The 22,661-nt window shown below is 47.6% G+C and overlaps 1 protein-coding gene across 1 annotated transcript in view; it reads right to left on the reverse strand.

Moving 5' to 3' along the window:
- The window catches only part of LOC138466089 (extracellular calcium-sensing receptor-like), a 137,993-nt gene that overhangs the window by 113,046 nt on the left and 2,286 nt on the right, over nucleotides 1-22,661 (reverse strand). The window contains exon 2 of the mRNA XM_069607227.1: nucleotides 9,698-9,989. Within this exon, the coding sequence (XP_069463328.1) occupies nucleotides 9,698-9,989 (292 nt within the window). The remainder of the gene's footprint in view (nucleotides 1-9,697; nucleotides 9,990-22,661) is intronic.

The raw sequence follows: 22,661 nt of genomic DNA on the forward strand, positions 1-22,661 counted from the left end.
GGAGCCTGAGCTCAACGTCCTTGTAGAGGAGGTGTTAGGGCACTATGAGACTGCATGGCAACCACAGATGGATCACCACCACCGGAGCTCATGCCATGGGAGGAGCGGTGCAGCAGCATCATAGACATGGCAGGGATAGAGGGAGTAGGAGGAGCGGAGGTAGACGCTGCCACCAAGGAGGCTGAAGTTGAGTCACCCCCCCCCCCCAATACCAAATGTAATGTGAATATCCCACCACACCATCCCCCAGTGTGAATATCCATGAGCCGGTCATTTTGACTGGGTGCAGTGTGTGTGAGCCACCACAGACACACACAATAGCACCCATGTGCCAGTGCACCTAGGCCGCCCATTTGAGCCTGAGCTGTGGGGAGGGCAGCCAAGGGACACATCCAAGTGACATGCAACACACAGCCATGGTGTGGGTACAGCAGTGCACCATTACCTTCTGGCCATGTAAACCAGATGCTTACCAGGCAAGCTTTGCCTATGCCAGCAATATACCCCTGCCATGCCACCACCGGGAAGCCACATCCCCAAGTGTGTCCCTCCTCCCGCACCAGTCTTCATATATACTAACGCACTGCAAAATACAAGCAGGTCAGGCCATGTGCATGAGTCCAACTTCCCAGTGCATCCCCCCCTGTAAGTACTGTTATGCATGGCAAAACACTTGATGAAATGTGACCTAATGCCATCTCCTATGTCCCCTACAGGCACGCAGGTATCACCTGAGGATTCCAGGGAGGATGAGGAAGTGGTGCCATCCCATCGAGCGCCCACCCATCCCTCCACCAGCACCCCGCTAAGGTGCCGACAGGGCACTCTAAGGCCGAAGACCCACCCCACCACTCCATACTTCAGCAGTGTATCGCCACCACCAAGGGCACAACCCTCCAGGGCCACGAGAAAAACCAACAGCCCAACCCTCCAGGGCTGACCAGGAGGAGGCCGTTGAAGCGGCCCCAATATCAACCACCCAGGAGGAGCAAGCAGCAATGACCAGCAGGCTGCTGGGGACCCCAAAACCTGAAGACATGCATATGAGGGAAATGAGCATCCCACCAACAAACCATGAAAGTGTGGAGGCGCAAAGCCCAAGACCCCAGTGCTGGGCATGCCACGGTTGTGCCTACACCCAGGTGGCTGATGAGGCCAAACACTTATATGCCTCATCATCAGGCACCCACACCAGGCAGGACAGTCCCCCCAACCCCCAGGCGGTACAGCACCTCCCCAGGCAGTACAGCCCCTCCAGGCAGCACAGCCCCCCCAAGGCATTTCAGCCCCACCATAACACCCCCTACTGGTCCCATGGCTGCTGTGATGGCGGAACTGGACGTGATAGAGACACATCAGCTAAGAACTGAGGTCCTTGCCAGAGGACACAATAGGCACGTGAAGGCCATCAGCCGTGCCATCAGGTATGCAACGAAGACCACAGCCAGGGACAATGCCTGCAAAAGGATGGTGGTGGAGGCATGCAAAGCATCCCTCACGTGGTTTGGGCAGAGGGTAAGGGATCTCTGCATTTGCATAAGAAATGCGGGAAACAAATAAAATCCTCTGGCAGCAAATTCGAATTCCTGCATCCATCCCATCTACATCCACCATCCCCATCGTGGAGCCTAAACAAGGAACCCCACAGTGGAGGTCATAGTGCAGGCTGCTACAGCGCTCTCCTCGAATCCAGTGCACATGGGAAGTGGCCACATAGTGCGTCAATGGACTGTGCACTGTCCGCCTGAGGGGCCATCACATGGACACATGGTTGGCTGAGGGGAGGGGATACTGTGTGCTGGGGTGTTGGTTGTGGGTTTGGGGAGGGGGGCCTGTGTACTGGGGAGTTGTTGGTTGGTGGGGGGGAGGATGGGGTTATTTTCACATGCATTAAAGCCTGTTGTTCAAATCTGAGAAAATGCAGGGACAATCATGATTGTGTACTAGTGCTCTTTATTCAAAACGTGCATGTCGTGTTCTGGGTCCGGTTATCATGCTAAAATAAATTATCGATCAGTGCCTGTTGGGCCAGCCTCCACTCCCTCACCACATCCTTCTGTGTATCAGCCCTGGCTCTGGCCCCATGGTCATCGTCATCATCATCCCCTGAGGGTTGTCTCTCTGCGCCGGGGATAGAGGCACATTCTGCCTGAGGCAAATTTGCAGCATTTCACATGTCAAGACAATTTTCCCAACTTTGTCCGGTACATACATGACGGCCCCCTTAGTGTGATTCAGGCACCTGATTCGTGCCTTCAATAGTCCAAAAGTATGCTTGATGCAGATGCATGTCCGGCTGTGGGCATGGTTCTATGCGTGGTCTTGTCGTGTTCTTGGGTCACGCACAAGGCTCATCAGCCAGGTGAGCTGCAGGCATCTTTGGTCATTGGCATGGGGTGGAATGACAACATTAGGCATTTGTACCATGCATGGGTCGGCAGATTCAGAATATTTAGCCATTATGTAACCGTGGGCATTCCTGTGAGCAACAGGGCCATGCAATGTGTACGTGTGATCGGTGTACGTCCTTACTAATTCATACAATGCATAATGTGTCCTGTACATGCACCCTGTGTTATTGAGGTGGCTGTCTTGTGGCGGTTGATGGTTAACTGCACATGGGATGGCTGCTGTTGCACAGGTGGACACAGCAGTACAGGTAAGGGAGTGCATGGGTCACTTTTAATCATTATAAATAGGCATGAACTAACATTTTTGACTTGTAATAAGTTACAGTAACATTCCCTTCTATTAGTGTGCAAAGGACACCAGGAGCCTTGTTCCCAGGGTTAAACCTGCACCGCTCCATGGATATGGTTGGAACAGTGATGCATGTAGTCCAACAGGATAGGGCTACTGTTATGACTGGCTGATCAGGGGAAGTAGGTATTTGTCTTTTGATGTGCCAGTATCAATATATGATGATAAATGTTCATTACACCAACAATTTTGTTTAACAGTGGATACATGTTTTTATGCACTAATGGGTTACTCTCTCTGTGATGTTGATGTACATGTTTACTCCTCGGTATTCATTTCACACATTCCCTGGGTGGACTCGCTGTTGGGTGATGGGCTGTGGACCTGCACTGCAGTACATTAAAGGTACATTCCGTAAATGGTGCAAGTGCTGCAGAGGTGCTGACAGTGCCTCATATTGGCATGCAATGCTTACTGTGGTTATACCCCCCTTTTTTACTTGTGCTTAAACATGCATTTATAGCAGGGTTTGCACTCACCCACTATCTAGGTCTGTTGTCTCCTGTGCAGTGTGCTGTTGAGTAGCATCATGGAGTTGTAGGTGGATCCAGGGTAACGGGCACCGCAGTGGCTGATGATTAGGTGTGGCCCAAGTGTCATCTGCACATTCATTGAGTGATAGTTCTTGCGGTTCCGGAAGACTGCCTCATGGGATCGGGGCATACCCAATGCAACATGAATGCAGTCGATGGCTGCAGCAACATTGGGGACTTGTGTGATGGCATAGAAGCGTGCCTTGAGGTAATTCACCTGGGCCTGGGTGGTGGGCAGTGCCATGTGCAGGTTGACATATCACAGCAGGGCATCCAGCACTGCACTGAATGTTGACTGGGCCATTCCACGCATCATGGCCACAGGGTGCTGGAAGGTGCCAATCCCCAGGAACTGCAAGACTGCCACCAGCTTGATCAGTGGGGGCACGGCTGTGAGGATGGCAATCCTGCAACAAATGTCATTTTCTATTGTGGCCAGCAGCTCAGTGATGGTCGCCCCCGATTCAGCCGGTACTAACTAGGTGTCACTGAGGGGCCAGGGCGATAGCCTGACCCTGGGCTTGGGTATACTCTTGCTCGGTCTGGTCTCCTACTCCTCATCCTCTGTGCTCACTGTGACCTGCCCTGTTGTCCAGCATCTGTAGCTCCAGGCGCATCATGTTAAACTGCATGTCAAAGCTCCGAGCAGAGAATGGCAGCATGGTGTTGGAAAGTGTGTTAGGGGCATGGGTGGGTCTTATGTGGCCCTCCGGTGTACATGATATGAACTTGTGGCTTTATCCCTGGCACCTGGGTTCATTTACCTGCAGCTGGAGGCTGAGGGTAATTCCTAAGTCCAGCTGTTTTATGGCTGGTTTTTGGGTGGTAATACGCTGGGAATGGAGTTGTGATAGGTCTGTAATAACGCTTCTTTTCGACAGAAGTATTACCGCCGGCTGTAATAACTCTGGCTGTGATAATGCTGACTGTATTAATGCCGGTCCCTTATGGGTCCGGCGGAAATTTTTCTGGGTTATGATTGAGCAGAGCGGTATTCCATGTGCTAATACCATTAAGGCCGCTTTTAAGGACTACCGCGCAACTCGTGATGAAGCCCAATGTTAAAACCGCAAATGTAACATGAACACAATCTACACACGGGGTGCTCTAATGTACATGGAAACTGAGAGGGTTTCAATGTGCATGAGGAGGGGGGGCCTGTCCTGAAATTCTGTGATAAAGAAGGAATAATATTCAGGGAGTTTTACTAAGGAGTATTTATTTATAAATCTGCATGTAGTTGGGCTTTGTGAGTTTATTCATACTTTGCAGTCAGAAGTTGCATGATGAATTTTAGGTAGCTGGGAGATTCTGATTTTGCTGGCTTTGGAGTTGATGGAGGAAGAATGAGTCATCCAGTAGAAGGTCTGCCATCGAACAGAAAACAGGTTTATGGCTTAACAGTTCCTCAAGGAATAGATTTAATCTTGCCCATTGTATTGATGTCGCGCAGAGCGGTTTGACCATTTGTTTGGGACGGCAATAAGGATGAGGCCTGAGGCCAGGGTGTCCAGTGTTCAAAGTTTTCTCAGGGCGAAACTACAAGCTGTACGTGCTGGAGTGTTGGTCGCATAAATTAGAATGTCTTAAGAGGAGCCAGGAGGCAAGGGTGAATGAGATTGCAGTCGGTATTTCAAAGAGAACCTATTTGCTCAAACCCTTCCTCGTATTGCTAGATACCCGAGCAGACCATGTGCAATCACACTTAAGGTTAAAGGACTCTAGGCCAGATGTTACTAAGTAATGAATTATGTTGTATGTGAATGTTTTATGTTGCTATGATGTCACAACCTACCACGGCCAATCCCCAGCAAAGGCAGACTTCAAAAGCTATCAAAAGATGATTGTAAAGATTGTTGATGATCAATGAGAAAGAATGATTTGGGAAAAGATATAACTTCTTTTTAAATGTGTTGTCCAATCACGTTTGTGGGGTGGTTTGTAATGCAATATCTGGGAGTGTCTTAACTGTTGCTAAAATGTATAAAAATGTATCAATTGATATGGTTCGATGAGACAGTAGCATCGTACTGCTGCCTGGATGTTTGTACAATAAACGTGGATTACGTACACAACACGCACTCGTTCCTCAGGTGGTGGATCCCGTTCGGGCTGAGGTTATCAGGGGTCGGCCCCCACACCTTTCAGAAACGGAATTACATGCATCATTTTATTTATTACAAATTAAAAAGACAGGGCTTTCACATGCACGCATGGCAATCCCTCAAAATTTGAAAAAGAGAGGAGTCATGGAAGCTGTGTTCAAGTATCTTCACTATTGTTTATGCTTTTATGTGAATTGTTATGATCTACAATTCCATACAAATGTCTTACGGTTGAAACAAAATAATTAATCTTAACATATAATTCTACATCTTAACCAAGGAATGTTTGAAGGCTTCCTCAGGTGCTCGAGAACAATTTGTGTTATCTTATTTTATTAATGCAAACAAGAATTGTCACTCTACATTCACATACAATTCAAAGTGACTGATTAAGAAAATGGGAATTATTGTTTTTTAGACATATTGCTCATAAGACTCTCCCTCAATACGCATCTATTTTTGGTTGTGGCAAACAGCCCTTCCCTTGTGGGGGGCAGAAACAAAACAAAACAGGGATTTGAAATGCAAATGCAGGAGACTTACAGTATAGAGAGAAGTACATTTTAGACCCAGAAAAGTCAACTTTTCCTAAAGAGAGTTGTTTGATTCTACAGTGCCCCCTTTCAGTAGCTTCCGCAGGTGCTGTTCTTTTGCCTCTCCTACGCAGCTACCTCAGCAATCATCAAGGAAGCAATACTAATAATTTACCATGTATATAGTGCTACAATCCCTCAGGCAACTGAACGCTGCTTATTATTACCCACGGTGTGTGGTGCTCATGAAAGGCTGTGTTTGGCCCTGCAGTGGTTCGAACCTGCGTCAGCAGACTCTGCATAGAAGCAAACGCTCTATTCGCTGTCCTATCGGAGCGGCTATTGGAGATCAGAGAGGGATTGAACCCAGGGCGTATTTAAACATCTTCGATTCAGAGTTAAGATTGCACTCTCAAGACTCGGCTGGGTCCCTTTAGCTAACTGTGCTATTCCCCAAATGCCTGCCAGGTTTTGAGTACAGACTGTATAATGCTGCCATCTATGTGTTATTCATTATGACATGACGTTATGCCAGAACTGGAAAAATGACCTACAAATGAAACAGCGTATTCAGTGGTGAAATTATACCCCACCCCACTAGTAGATCCTTACAACATGTTTTGGGCTGGATGATGACACTGATGTGTGTATGTGGCACAGGTGATGCTTCCTACTTCATGATTAGGGCCTGAGGGAGAGACACTGAGGACTCCCCAAACCCCCTGACTATCTGCAGCCACAGAGGACTTCCACACCACATACACAGGCACTGTGAGATAGGGGGCGCGGCTTGTCAGGGGGGGTGGACATTATGGGAAGGGTGTGTACACAGGGAGATGGAGCATCCACATTCGCCATCATGGAAGCCAGGCCCCAATGGAAGGGCAACACCTAAAAAATAGTGAATTGTAAACCACATTTGTCCTTACAAAGCTATGGAAAGTACTTGAATGTACATAAAACTGAACTATAACATGTATAGCACTTCCAATGGTTGGCAGGGATAAGCAAAGCAGAGAACTAGGGTACCTACAAAAGTGATGCCTACTGGGAAATTTCCAACGTTCCCTGTAGGCCAGACCACCGATGCCAGGTGGAGAGGGCAGGAAAAGGAAATGAGAGACCTTCTCCCTACTAATGGGCCTCCTGAGACCAATGCTTTTGATAGTGAAAAGGTTTAATCCCTTATACTGCTGAATCCTGCTACTGCACGGTGCTCACCAGCCACCCTAACTCTAACATGCAATGCCCCCTTACAAAGTCCGTGTCTTCAGTCTCAATCCCTCAAAACCCACCAAAATCCGAGGGGGGTGAGGCTGCACATCGGAAAGGTGTGTGACTTCCCAATAGGATGTATGTCGTAAGGATGTGTTCCCAGTAGTTGTGGGACACAGGCACACCACCATCAGCAACTTGCAAGCAAGGGCAGGCGGGCCAGTGAAGGATTCAGAGAGTGTGGAGCACTGCAGCTTTGAATACTTGAACAGTGATTTGATATGCGGGATTCTCGTCCCTGTGCCAGGAGGAAGTAGCACTCTTGGTGTCAAGAGACACTGGAGTCAGGAGCCAGCAGTGCTCGGAGAGTGGCAGGTGATGGATAACACAACAACAATGTAGGCAACAATATGGTGGCAACCTTATAAGGGTTTGGCCTTCAGAGCCACATTGAGACACACAGACTAAAAAAATACTTAGAACCTCAAGAGCCAATCTCCATGCACCTCGTTTTGGGCTCCACATATTAGTATGGTCCGGTGTGTGCAGACGCTGGGAACGGATCCACCAGCATTTTACTCTGATTGAGGGGATTTGCTGAATTAAAACAGTGCCAATGCAGAGAAGGAAGGATAGAAACATGTGTGGAAGAGCAGAAACCGACAAAGGAGGCTGAAGAAAGAGAGTTAGAGGAAGGGAAGTAAACCAGATTGTGTTGGTGAGGGAGAAAGTAAGAGGCGGTGCAGGTGGCAGGTGAAAATAGTTTGATAGTGATGTATAGAGAAGAGAGGAGAAGAGAGACAAACTCAGAACAAAATAGACGTCAGAGAGAAGAGAGTAAGGAGGCACGGATGCCAAAGACAAAGAACATCAACTAAGGAAGGGGTTGGGAGAAAAGGAGTATAGAGGAAATAAGAATGCGGGAGAATGCGGGAGACAAAGAAACAGAAGATGATGAGGATGGAAACAGACTAATAGCACTATAATAGGAGCAGGCTGGAAGTGACGTGTAGAACCATGGTGAAGAGGACAGAAGAAGGGAAGTAGAAGGAGGAAAGAATTCAAGCATAAAAAATACTGTGCAAAACTCAGTGGAAGGAAGAACAAATGTTAGAAGATTGGGAAAAGGTGAAGCATAAGTCAGGGGAACAGAAGGGAAGGACCAGAAGCCCTAAGAACTGTGGCATTAAGAACACATGAATGGAAAAACTACTAGCTATGAGATGGGGCAGGGGTAGAGAGGTCAAGAGATGATAACATATCCAAGCCATTTACATGTCAGTCCAGTGCATATGGCGAATGCGGCAGAGTTCAGTGAGGTCGCTGTTATGCCTGAGCCTCACCTTATCCAGGCCTTGCAAATTCTGCCGTTGCTTCTCCCAGGTGTTGGGCATTTGATCAGGGAACTGACCAAAATGACCGAGCTTAAAAGCCCGAATGCAGGATTTGGTTGAAAATTCCGAGTGGCCGAAAAGTTTGACCAAATCACTCATTCGGTGCTAGGGCCTGCTGGGGTGCCCCCACCCAAGCTCACTGTATTGTGAGTGGGGGTTGCAAGGGTTTCCTCCGAGCCATCCCAAAAAGCCTTTAAAAAAAGACCCTGCGGCGCCGGGTCCCGATCACGGAAGTGAGGGAACAGGCGTTGCAGGGAAACAAGGTAATTAAGGGTGTGGGGGTGTGTGTGGGTTCTTGTGGGGCCAAGTTGTAAATGTTCAGAGGAGAAAAGACCGAAGATTATTCCATATAGCCCTGGAAGGAGGATAAATCCTCCTAGGAGACACATACTTTAACCAAGCATCAAAGGTGCATTGACTCAACAAAGACACGAAAGAAGTGTAAAGGATGTGTGAAACCCCACAGGCTGTGAAACCTCATTTGAGCCCAGGGAGGTGCAGACCAAGGGATAAAAGATGTGGACTGATGGACTACAGTCCTCAGCCTGACTGGAATTGTTCATTTTATGTTTCATTGCTTACCCAGCAATCAAATACCCAGTCCACTTAAAGTCCTTGGTATATTTTTGTTATAAAACTATAATTTTTTTATAACTAACCTCTCCAAATCCTGAGCTCTCTGTTAATCCATCAGCCATGACATGATCCACAGCCATACACTCCATGATGCTTTAGAAAGACACATCGACAGACTGCATGAGACCAAACACTATAAGGAAGAGCTGAGTCAAATTAATAAAATTCAATGAGTTAAAATGCTTGCATTATACGCTTATTAATGTTTCTAATTGCAAACATAATTGATGGGGTATTGAACCCACAGCTCCTGGGGATGCCGATTTGTGGGTGCTAATCTCTGTTCCACGAACACTTAGCAGTTTCAATGCGTAAATGCGTGTGAATCTTTCCATTGGGCAGGACACTGGAGGCAATGAAACATTAACTGTTACCTTGATCCAAATTTTGCTTTCTGTCTGAGGCAGAGGCAGCCCACATTGTACTAAGAAGCACTGGATCTCTCTCACTGAGGCACATAATTTACTCGGAATGCACGACCAGTTAGTGATGTAAATGAACTGATTGTCACTGTGTCTTACCTGGGGATATCTGTACAGACCTAGGATACGTGCCATGACGATTGAACTTGACGATATTGCATCACCTACAATGGCAGCAGGTGGCCGATTCCTCCAGCACTCATAGTTTGGAATTGGTTGCTCTTGTCCCGTCAACATCCAGAGGGTTCCCTTGAGTGTGTGTTGCGTCATCATGCAGCAGTCATAGATGCTGAAGCCCAGGGTGATGTTGGGCAAGAGGTCAGTGCTCCTGTTAATCTCTTCAATGGTGAACACCATGGCTTGGAGCCACTGGTAATAATCAGAAACAAACCTGGAAACATTGAAGAATATTTCAATCAGAAAAGTTTAAACCCAAAACAGTTTCCTGATTCACCTCTATTAACCCTAGAGCATCCATTGCAAGTACTCTGCATGTGAAGTTTTCAGTAGAAGGCTGCAGGCTCCATCTTTCATCACTTTGTATCACCACTGTTTATCTCATACAACTTTCCTAATGTCATCACAGTCTATGGGGAACATGATATTTAAGCAATAAGCCCTGAGCCGCGGGGGAATTACCAAGTCAGGTAATGCCCCGGGGCCCGTAGCTATAGGCCCGAGCGAAGCCCAGGGGCATTACCTGACTCAGTAATGCCCCTGCGGTGAGGGGCTTATTGCTATCAGTACCCCTGCTCGCAAGACTGTAAAAAGTTACAAAAAATGCTGCCGGGGAAGGGAAAACAGACTCAGTTTTCCCGTTCCATGTCATCCATCGGGAGCAGACGTGCTGGGAACTGTTCCCAGCGCGTTCGCTTCCGAAAAAGAGAAATAAGAAGGTAAGTGGGGTTGGGAGGGTGGGGAGGGGATTGTTTGCAGGGGAGGGAGGAGGAAGAAAGAAAATAAGTTACCTGAATCCCCGGCGGGGCTGGATGGCAGCCTACAGCCGTGTGGAGGCTCGGAGCGGGGATTGCCGTGTTCCGAGCCTCCTCATTGGCTGAGGGGCTGCCACACCCCCCGCCAGGAACAAAGGCAAGGAATCCCAGCCGAGGGATTCCCGGTCGGGTAAAGCCTCGGCGAGGGCGAATCTGAATGTTTGTTACCTTCTGATTGACCCACGCCGGGTACTAATACTATTTCAAGACTGGGGCCCTTCCAACCAACACAGACACAATTGCGATGTTGCCACGCCCCTGTTATTCTTTAATGTTTAACTGGTGCCGAAATAATCCTTTATATTGGAGCCTGAATTCCCTACAAAGGCCATCATGGAGTAGGTCCTGAAATCCTAAACTCCTATTATCCTATAACATCTTCAGCCCCGGGTTTCCCTACATCCGTCAAAAACGCAAAACTATGAAAGAAGGAAGAACTTTCTCTTTAATCACAGATAAACCATCAAGTGCAACCCTAATCACACTTCATCAGAAACGGACTCACCACATAACCAGACATGGCCTGAAAATCGGACTCTTCCAAAGATATCCATCAAGACACAGTGATCCCAGCTCTCCTGAATTACATTAATATGCATATCACATTTCGTATGGTATGGGATAATCACGACCCCACAATCTCTAACCGGCACAAGTATTTTCATATCTCTCTAAATAGCAAGAATGTCAATTTCCATTTAAAGCTCATTAGCAGCCTGTAGTGGTGGGCACCTCCCAGATAATTAAGGAGGGCCAGGCGGACTCCCGGCAATCCGGTAGCTTGGAAAATCAGCTTTGTTCCATTGTAAAGCCTGTATTCGAAGTCCACTAAGCAGCAGGAGGCATACATTGGTACGACGTCCTTTCATCGCGGGATGTTTTTTCGCAGGGTGTTTTAACGCAAACATTTTTCGGGGAAATCCTTCAAAGTTTTTACAAAATGGGGAGGTTTGGGGGGCAACCCCCCAAAAATAATGTAAAAAAAATTAGATGTTTTTTTTTTGTTAAAAAAACCGCGGTAAAAAACCCAGCAGAAAAACATCCCGCAATGAAATGACATGGAACCCATACATTTTCCCCACCGGGAAGCAGTTAAGTACTTGTACACGCCCACTCCCAATTTCCACCTTCTCCACCCACTCCCAAACACCAAAACCGTGCCCCAGAAACCCTGCCTAGTCCCTCCTCTGCATCCACACTGCAGTGGCAAGGGCTGCCATGGAAAGAGAAAAGGGAGTACATGTAGCTTTCTTCTCCCTTAACAATAGAGGCCGTCTTATTTTGTAGTTTATTGTTTAAATTGAGAAATGGCCACCATGGTGTTTATTGTTGGGTAGTTCTCACAGGTATGACAGAGGATGGCTGGGGTCCGCCTGACCTTGAGGGCCCAACTACCTCCCTAGAACAAACGGAGACTCAGCCAACGGCAAGTTACAACTGCGGTTTATTGCAAATAAAACCAACAGCGATCAATACAAGACAATGATAATTATCTGGTACGTCTCAGCTCTCCATGGTGTGCAGTCCAGTTTTGCAAATGCGAGGCGTCATCATCTCGAGTCTTCCCCAAAAAACCTATCATATCTGGGGATTGAGAGCATTATTACCTATAGAGGATCCCTATGGAGGTTATTCTACTGGTCCTTGCATGTCAGGTGGCTGGCCTGTCCCGTCCCCAAAAACGATCTATTACAATGTTGCAGAGTAATGGCCTTACCATTGGTTCACACCCTTTGCCATCCACCACTGACTTTCTAAGCTGTGATTGGTTAGGGCTGATCTCCCCAGGCCTGGGACTCGATTCGATTCTCAGCCCGCTGTGCACCTCTTCAAGGTGATGTGTACAAATATGTGCCTGTATGGTAATGTGTGTGTACCACATTTGCCCTCCTTGCGTTGCAATACTTTTTGCTGTCTGTGTCTGACTTGCTGGGATCGGCTCTGCATCCCCACCACAGATGAACGTCCATTGTCTCGTCTGGCTGTACCACGTGCTTAGGGACCACAAAATCGGGCTCTTTAGCTTGCATTTGTGAGGATTTATTCAGTTTCTCTGCAGCTGGTCCCCTTGTCATCTGACGATTGGAATGTGTCCGTGAATCTCTGACCTTGCCTGTGAGCCTGTTTCGTGCTCTGTGCAGCCTGAATCAGCTCTCCTCAGCTAGGACTCTGTGGCTTTTGGGCCTTCTTTAATTTTATTTAGATGTATAATATGATTTCTACATGTTATTCTTAGTACTCTTTATGTTAGTCACACATCGTCCAATCATGTTCTATCTGTATCCCTGTAGTTCCATCGGGTGGTTTGCGTTTAAGCATCTGCAAACTTGCTCAGGGTCTCTTGTGCCTTGCGGTTCTGCGTTACTGCATTTGGCCAATGAAAAAACATTGACAGTATGTATATAACTGTCCTCTAGCTATAGAACTCTGTAAGCATGTTCTTCGTGTATGCAAGGTGTGTGTCTGTGTAATGTGGTGCAGGGCTGAGAATATGCTTCATGTCTAATACTGCTACTTTGTGGTATCACTAATGATGTCAGCATCGTGTCGTCTTAGTGCTTAGTCGAGACTGACCATATAGGTTTTTCCGTCCATAATCTCTGTTTCTTCTCCTATACCTGTGAAGACATATATTGGATTTGTTCTGTATGGCTGGCTGCGAGGGTACCTTCCAGTGTACTTGTCAATAATTGGTGCACTTGAGATTCATCAGAAATAGGATGGGTGGCTGCAAGGGTTTCTGGCTCTTCATTTCGTCATGAATCTGGGGGTAAAGAGGGGCATTCTTGGGACCCTCCCTTCATTATCATTTAGAGAAAATAACTATTAGCAACCTGGTAAACATGCCGAGATGCTAATAGCAAGAAAATCCTCCAATTGGGGGACATATAGGTTCTATTAATGTCCATGTCTCACATTACAGCCCTCACTTCGCTCTGGCCTGTAACTCAGTCCAGAGCATTACCTGACTCTGTAAAGCCCCCGCCCGTCAGGGTTTATTGGTTAATTAGGCATGTCCAGGGGAAGAAAGTTGGAAAATGCATTTAAATGAAAAGCAAATCTTTGTCCAACATTCAGTATTTATGGTATGGTTGGTGCTGGTGGACATATCACAGCAAGCAAACAAGATGGTGCAGCATTGCATTTTCAGTTGTGCAGCTGGGGGCATGATGAAACATTGTATACAGGGTATCGTTGTAGTCCAATGGCCATTTGATTGCAACACTCACTATGGCTGTCCGATATTTTATTAAGAGAGTTGCAGTGGTAGTCCTTATATACTCTCAGACGTTTTTGATAATGTTGCTTACTCAAGTCTTTCTTTCACTCTTTCTACCTTGGGTTTCTCTGGTTCTGTCAACAAATATGTGTCTTCCTATCTTGACCATTATACCTATTCTGTTTTATGGTCTGGTATCTTGTCTGCACTTCCTCTTAATCACAATGTCCCTCATGTCTCTGTTCTCAACCTTCTGCTCTTCACTCCCTATATCATTCCTGTTTCTGCTATTATTTCTTTTGTATAGTGCTTGTCAGAGTATGCATGAGCTGAGAGAATGTTGGAGTCCTTATGTGGAATGTTGGTGTGTGAGTGTATGTTAAGGTTCCGCCCAGTGTCAGTTGGGGTTAAGCCTGCCTGGGTGATGGGACCCAGTGGTGTTCCTATTGTAACAGCTTTAAGTAAACTTGAATAAAGCTTAAGTTTTTAACCTACCTTAGAGTACAGAGGTTACCTTTATACATTGGCGATGAGGAAACTGCAACTAAGAACCGGCTGCAGAGAAAGAAGAGGTAACGGTCTGCTGAGGGTGGAGCAGCATAAAAGAAGAGGAACCACTACCCCTGAAGGAGAAAAAAGTACGCCCCATCACCCAGGGCAGAGAGGGTAAGGTCAGAGCCCCTAATTGTAAGGAAACTCCAAGGTAAAATGTTTTGGAAGCAGAGTAAGGAGCAGTAATTAATGGAGAAGTGAAATGAAGAAAATGCCCCAGCGCAGTACCCAGCAGAGGGAAGATAAGTCCTTGCGCTGAAAACAGGGGCAGGCTAGATTGAAAGGAAACAAGCCCCGAGCTCAGTGCCTAAGAGAAAAAGAAAGGAAGTTTGGCTCTGGAGTAGTGTTTTCAAGTGAACTGTAAGATTCCTGGTAGGGAAGGTCCTATGAGTGAAACTCTGATGTTACCCAAAGCAAATTGAAAGGAGGTTGACAGTTGATTAAGGTGTTTAATCAAGCCAGTAACAACAATGCCAGGAAATGTATGTACTAAAGATGGTTCAGTTAAGAAGTACGTTATGTTAGAAGTAACGTGTAAGCCTATGGTGACTGATACAGATGGCGTGAATGGAAAATGATTTTCCAATTGGGTGAAGGTTGGGAGCAGGAGATTTGCTATGCTCCGATGCAGTTTGGAGACTGATGAAGTCACACTGGGAGCAGCTGGTGATGGCGATTGTTGCATGGTGACCCCTCCTGGGAGCATGGTAGCTCCCAGGATGTTGTAAGGGGTCACGTGGCAGTAGCCACTTGACCAACATAATAAAAGAAGCGAGCCGCTTCCGGCTCGTCAGTCACTCCAACCTGAGGCTCCGATGTCGTTCTTTGGGGAGCACCAAGGACGGGCCCAGATCGAGGACGGTGCCCCAGCCGGGCAACGCAGTCTGGATGGCGCCCCTGCAGGGCAACGCCATCCAGGGGAGACCCCCACGCCATTTGATCATGGCCAGTGAGATGGACCCAGCCTGGGTGCTCCCAGAGCCGGGGCCGCTGTGTGGCCACGTGTGGAGCTCCAGTGATCCGTTGCGGGTGAGGTGACCCCAACCCATGAGTCCGCGGCATGATCGCCGCACCGGTGTGTCCCGTCGGGTGACCCCGAGATGAGTATGGGGGCTGCCCGGTGACTCGGAGCAGCCCCCCCCCAACAATGGCGACGAGGAACGGGCCCTGTGTGTCCCGGAAAAGTCTTGGTGTGGCTGGCCCATCTACTTCCGGGCCTGCGTAGGAGAAATGGCGTGGCGGGCCCAACTCCAACTGGGCCCGCAAGAGGAAACGAGGATTTCGAGCTGCTTGCCCGTCCGCTGACTGAGACGGGTGGAGTCCGCGGCATCGGCCGTGTGGGTTGCTGCGCCCCTCCCCCGCTTTGGATGCGGACTATGCCACAGCAAGGGAGGGGAGAGACACATGGGCAGCGTCGGCCATGAAAGAAGGGGTGAGTCTGCCACCACCGCCACCAGCGGGGGCGAGGATGCTGTTTCTCGCCGCGGGGACGAGAGTCCCCGCGGCGTCGGCCACATCGAGGACGCATTGCCCCTCCCCCACCCGCGACCGCGGAGGGGAGGAGCGGCTAACATCGCCGCATGAGGAAGTGATGCGGGCCCAACTCCAACTGGGCCCGCAAAGGAGTTGCCCGCCCCGTGTGAGGGAGAACCTGCGGCGTCGCCGCACCATGATGGCAGTGGTTGGCCGCGTGAGCTGCTGCCCCTCCCCCACTGCCTGGAGGAGGATGCGGGTCATTGCCCGCGATGGAGGGGGGATCTGTGGCCCCCACCCCAGAGGAAAGGGAGCAGCATCCACCGCAATGGAGAGCTGGGCTGCCCCTACCCCACCCATAGGTTGCGGCGATGGACGCCGCAGGAAAAGAAGTGAGGCGGGCCCAACACCACCTGGGCCCGCAAGGACAAGGAAGCGCTCGCTCTGAGGAGCGGGTAGAGCAGATGTGGTGGCTGCGGCCACACAATGAGGTGAGCTGCCCCTCCCCTGCGACCTGGCCGCAACAAGTGCTGGCGTTGCCCGCCGCAGAGTAGGAGGAGTGAAACGAGGGGCTGCCGGCCCTGACAGAAGAGCGGTGTCGGCCGTGACACAGAAGTGGTGTAGGGGCCACCCAACAGCTGAGGCGGCCCCCAACGGGAGGCGAGCCCATCACCATCTTGGCCCGCGGCTGAAAAAAAATAATGAAAAAAAGGACAGTGAGGCCTGCGGCCCACGGGAAGCAACAAAACTGGCTGCTTCTTTCCAGCCACATGGGCCACTTCCCCCAGCCCATCAGCATCCCGCAAGGGGGCCTGGAGTGTCCCAGCCCCAAGACAAGGAGAGGGGGTGACGAACCCGGGAACGCCAGTGTATCCTGTCTTCCCCAAGGCAGGAAGGGGCAGATGTGAGGGCCTGCACCCGGTGTGGCCCATGGAGCACCGGCCTGTACCCCAGCGATCAACAAAGGAGGGCGCAGGGCGTGAAGGGCGACTCCGCTAAGCCCACCAAGAGGGACGAGCGTGGAAGGTCCACATGCCCAACAGGCGGAGAGGGCCGCACATCCCACCCAGAAGAGGCTGCAGTGATCGCCCAGCCACAGGGTAGCGGCTCCCCAAGGGAGAGCTTGTGCGCCCTCAACTCAAGACCAGCCAATGGGATGCAGACTGCCCCGGGTGAAAGGGAAGGGAGTGTGTGTGAATTACCTGGTGCGGTTATGCTGGTACCCCCCCCCCCTTTTGGACTCTGAAACTGCCCATGGGGGAGATGAAGCAGAACGACGGGCCTGTTGCCAAGGTGCCAGTGGATCATCACAGGCGCTCCAGACTATGGACTTGGCCGATGTGGCCCCTGGGCCTTCCCAGGCGCGGCTTTGATGGTCTCTCTTTATGTGACTCTGGTGGGGCTCTCCGTAGCAAACACCAGGGAGGACTCAACCTGGCCTGATGCATCATTAAGATGGCTGACACTGTCACCGATGCCCCCGTGAAGATTCTGTGCTCAAAATGACCCTGCCGGGGGAAATGTAATGTGGTGCCAGTAGCTACTAGAGTTATTTGTGTTATAGTAGAACCACTCACCCAGGTTAATAAAGGGTATATTAGTAGAGTGCTCCTGGGAGCAGTAGGGTGTAGTGTTGTCAGTTCGTTTTGTTGTTATTAAAAAAAATGGAGAGGTGTTGCATGGTGACCCCTCCTTGGAGCATTATAGCTCCCAGGATGTTGTAAGGGGTCACGGGGCAGTAGCCATGTGACCAACATTATAAAAGATGCGAGCCGCTTCTGGCTCGTTAGTCACTTCATCCTGAGGCTCCGGTGTCGTTCTTTGGGGAGCACCATGCTGGTGCTGCACCGTGTTCGCTGGGCCCAAGCACGGGGCCCAGCTCGAGGACAGTGCCCCTGCCAGGCAACGCCGTCCGGATGGCACGCTCCTGTCGGGCAACGCCATCCAGGGGTGATCCCCATGCCATGTGACCATGGCCAGTGAGATGGCCCCGGCCTGAGTGCCCCCAGAGCCGGGGCCGCTGTGCGCCGGAGCCCCCGGCCACGTGTGGACCTCCGGTGATCCAGAGCGGGTGAGGTGACCCCCACCCATGAGCCTGCGGCGTAATCGCCGCACCAGTGTGTCCCGTGGGGGGACCCCGACATGAGTATGGGGGCTGCCCGGTGACCCGGACCAGCCCCCCCCAACAGCGATGTATGGAACGTAACTACAGTGCCTGCGCAAATGGCCGTTGTTGCCATTACAGAGTCACAGAATATTGCGGTGCGAATTTAATGGAAGTGAGCAGCGCCGTAATACTGGATAAGCTGACGTAAACGCAGTGTCATAAGGAAAGGACCATCATCTGCGAGCCACACTATGCTTCGGAACCAGGAAGAAAAAGGCAAACAGTGGTGCAGTGCTTAAAGCAAGAGAACTACAGAAGCAGAGACAATCGTAATTTAAAAGAATGTACCAACTATTTTTGGCACCTATGCATGAGTAAAATAATTATTTGTCTGCGGCTGCATGCCGAAATGGGATGCGGAGGTCCAGCAAGTATGCGGGCGTCAGCAGGACTCTTGTAGAGTGAATGCAGGACTACGGCAAGTCTGCGAGGGTCAGCAGGGCCATGGTCGAGTGAATGCAGACCCGTCATGTTTGAAGCGAAGATCCCCAATTGCAGAGAGCATTGTAGATGTGCCAAGACATGGGGAAAGAAAGTATCCTTTATATTGTAGTATTGCCTCATCAAAAACAAGAGAAAGCATTATTGGTGTTAATATGTGCTATAAGGCTAAATGAACAGTGTGAGATCAAACAGTGTATACGGAGGTAGAACTGTTTGAGCATGAGTGGCACGTGTTGTTTGTGCATTTATGGAATTGCAAAGATGTTAGTGAGTAAAGTGTAACCTATTAAGGATTTTCAGGATACTATGCACTTCCGTGGACACTTTGAGTATAATTTGATGTGAGGAGAAAATAGTAAGCCTGAGTGAGTTAGTAATAACAATTTTGAGGATGTGCAGGGCTATGTTGTAAGAAACAACAAAGACTTTTAGCAATTTTGGAACTTTACACTATCCATGTTGTGTTTGGTTTTAGCAAAATAAATCAAAATTTTGATAATTTGAACATGTAAGTTATCGGTGGAAAATATGTTAGAAGTACACTATGAGAATGAGTGACTGTACCAAAGGTAAAAAGGGATTAGTGTAAGTACATGAGCAAATATGAAAGGGCGTGTACCCATAAAAAGTAATGTGGAGGTCGTGCCTTCCGCATAAGGAAACGTGGAGGTTCTGCCTACCCAAAAAAGGAATACAGGATGAGCTGAGATTGCCATCCTTTAGAAGAGGGAATATTCACTTGTGGTTAAAGGGGGTCATGCCTGGGAAAAAAAGTTGTGATGGTGAGGTCATGACTCTAAAAAGTTGTGATGGTGAGGTCATGACTTGAAAAAGTTGTGATGGTAAAGTCATGCCGGTAACCATCTATCAGTAGTGGGAGAAGTAGTTTCCCAAATTTAGAGTGAGAGGAAACGTCTCGAACAAGTGTGATGGTGAGGTCGCGCCTGTTGCCATCCATTAGAAGAGGGAGTGTTCCCTAGTGGAAAAAGAGGGTCATGCCTGGAAAAAGTAGTCATGGTGAGGTCATGCCTGCAATGCAACCATCTATCAGTAGTGGGAGCAGAAGCTTACCAAATGTGGAGTGAGAGGTCACACCTCTAACAAGTGTGATGGTGAGGTCGTGCAAGTTGCCATCCATTAGTAGAGGGAGTGTTCCTTAGTGGAAAAGGGGGGGTCCTGTCGGGAAAAAGTTGTGATGGTGTGGTCGTGCCTACCACCATCTATCAGTGGTGGTAATTGTAGTTGCCCGGTTGATAAAAGCGGTCACGTTTTACAGAGTAGAACACCCTCTCCAAAGGTGCAATGTTGGTGTGAAAATGTGTATGTTGTTTATTAATATGAAAGGGAGATGTGTTGTAATGTGCAGTTGTGTGTGTGTGTGTTTGTTGTAAGGGAAGGAGATATGTTGTATAGTGATTGTCAGAGTATGCACGAGCTGAGAGAATGTTGGAGTGCTTATGTGGAATGTTGGTGTGTGAGTGTATGTTAAGGTTCAGCCCAGTGTCAGTTGGGGTTTAGCCTGCCTGGGTGATGGGACACAGTGGTGTTTCTATTGTAACAGCTTTAAGTAAACTGGAATAAAGCTTAAGTTTGAACCTACCTAATAGTACAGAAGTTATCTTTCTACAATTTCTTCTTTTCATCTTTTCTATCACTCTTACACTGATGACTGACAGATTTCACTCCCATTGTCTTTATTTTTTCTATTAATTTTACTCTTCTCTCTCTCTGCATGTCCCTCTGTTATTTAGTCTTTATGGCTGCACAATCTTTCATGATAATCAATCCAAAACTGATCTAATTTGTTAGGCGTCTGCAATCTCTACTTGTTCTCCTAATGATCTCTCTCTTTTACTGTTTCCCAACATCGTCTTTCTAAGTCTGCCTATAATCTAGATATTGTTTTTACTCTTCAGTTTCCTTTACTTCTCACATTACCAACATGTCTCGGCCCTGTCTCTCCCATTTATATAATGTACATAAAGTGTGTCCATTTATTTTTTTATGTTACTGAACATCTCGTTTCATCTCCCTTCTGTCTCATCTTGACTGTTGTTCTGCACTTTCTCTTGATCTCCCTACCTACCAACTTGCTCCTTCTTACTCTATCTAAAAATCATTCATTTGTCTACTTTTCCATCCATCTATTTGTCTTCAAATTACTCTACCTTATATTTCCTCTGTTATCTCCCTTTACTGTCTATCCAGTACTCCTAGTTCTCAGTCTCAATTATTTTTACTGTTATTTGTACATCTTGTGCTCAATCTCTATTTCATTCTTTTGCTCAACTTGCCCGCAAACAAAGGAACCTAAACCTATTCTTCATTAGGTCCTCGGCTTCTATATCTATTTTTTGTTCCTCAACAAAAGAACACATCTTCTCTCTTTCTACTTGTTGATTATTGGATAGTTATGACTGTTCATTTCATAAATTGTAATGTTTTATCTCCTTATGTACAGCGGTTTGCAAAAACACTATAAATACTAATACAAAGAAATGCAAATTTATATAATGGAAGCAAACAATGACTGCTAAGTGCAAATGTCGTAGTCCATGTGTCATACCAGGGTCATTAAAACTGGGGGGACACTGTGAGAGCTGTTCTGCATTTCCGTTCCAAAAGCATCCATTGTTTTTGTCTACACGCTTGAGATTGAGTCAAAGAATTGAAAATCCCAGGTTCTATGGTGACATGCAGACATAGCTGGTTGTCTTCACAGTATGATTGATAATAAAATGGCAAATCCTTTACTAGAGTGAATCGAGGAGTTCACATTACTATTGGAATGGACTTGCATGAGTTGAGGAACCTGTGTGACACATGATAGCTGGGTAGTAATAGCAGATGTTACAGCACCCATGTGATTCTCTGAGGCCGTTGGGAGGGGAAGGACATGAATCACTAATTGATGGATGGAGAAACATGGACACATACGATTTGTGATCAAATGCTCAATTAGTTTGAGAATGATAAGAATCTTTCCAGGTCCTTTATTGCCTGTCAGCAAAATATCATCCTGGACCTTGCGGTATCCAGTCTAAGTTCTAAATACTGAAGGCATAGGTGATACTAAGTACTATAGTCTGCATGGTCTTGGAGCTCTAACAACTGCCCATGACATTTGCTAACAATATAATTCTGGTAATGAGCCCTTAATTGCAAGCACTACATCTTGAGTGATGGCTTATAATCAAGGATAACACTCACTTCCCTCAAGAAACGTGTGCCTTTATTGATACGATCTGGATAGATAATGAAGAAAGCTGGTGCATGGACTTTGACAGGTCATTCTGAACAGAGCCTGACATGGAGGCTGAAGGAGCATCATCTCTAAAATAATTTCTCTTTGCTCCTATAAGAACAGAAATGGCACAAGGAAAGGTTTGCTGTTTTTGAAATGTACTTCTCTGAAATCTTGGAGAGTGACTTTCTTTTAAAATAGATTTTATTAATGAAAGTGTTGATGTCCATCACTCCAGGCATCTAAATCATTGCCTAGATCGATGTCCCTGGTCTATGAAATGCTCCTCCAGCTCCCGGACCATGCCTTTGTACTCAGTGCCATTCCATTCTAACCTTTCTCCAGACATTCAACTCTTTGGAAAAATGAACAGTGTGATCCAATCAGGCCTCCAGAAAAGGTGCGTACAATGCCTTTTTACGCATGAAAATCTTGTTAATACAACAGCTTTATTATTTTCCTGTGTACATTTACATACAAGTTTAGATCAGAGAGCAGTGCAAAGGTCAGGTTACTTGACAGCAACCAGAACGCTTCTTTTGATTTTTATCTACATGGATGTAATTCAACCCATGGATAAAGGTCTGTGAAACAGAATGTATTTCTCTGAAGCCTTCTCTGAAACTGCACACTGTGATAAAAAATAATGGTTTCTTTCCATTCAGCTTCTACTGTGGTGTGTGTGTGGAGCAAACAGAAGCACTGTGCATATTTATTTTCCTAGCAATTTAGGATTGTGTAATTAATAAGATGGAAAACTAAGATGCAATTGAGAATTTATATTTTGTAGTGAAAGCAAACCAGTATGACAAAATTCCGGTGTGTGCATAATCATGCAGAGGCAGATCATTTCTACAATTATAATTAAATGTACACTCTAATTATAAAAACAGTGTGTAAAATGATGACTATGCACAGTTTAGTTTACATCCATTCAATCTTGCGGTCAATGGTACCATTGTAAATGGCCA

Source organism: Ambystoma mexicanum, chromosome 1p, assembly GCF_040938575.1.
Source record: "Ambystoma mexicanum isolate Mex_15411 chromosome 1p, UKY_AmexF1_1, whole genome shotgun sequence".
Classification (NCBI taxonomy): domain Eukaryota; kingdom Metazoa; phylum Chordata; class Amphibia; order Caudata; family Ambystomatidae; genus Ambystoma; species Ambystoma mexicanum.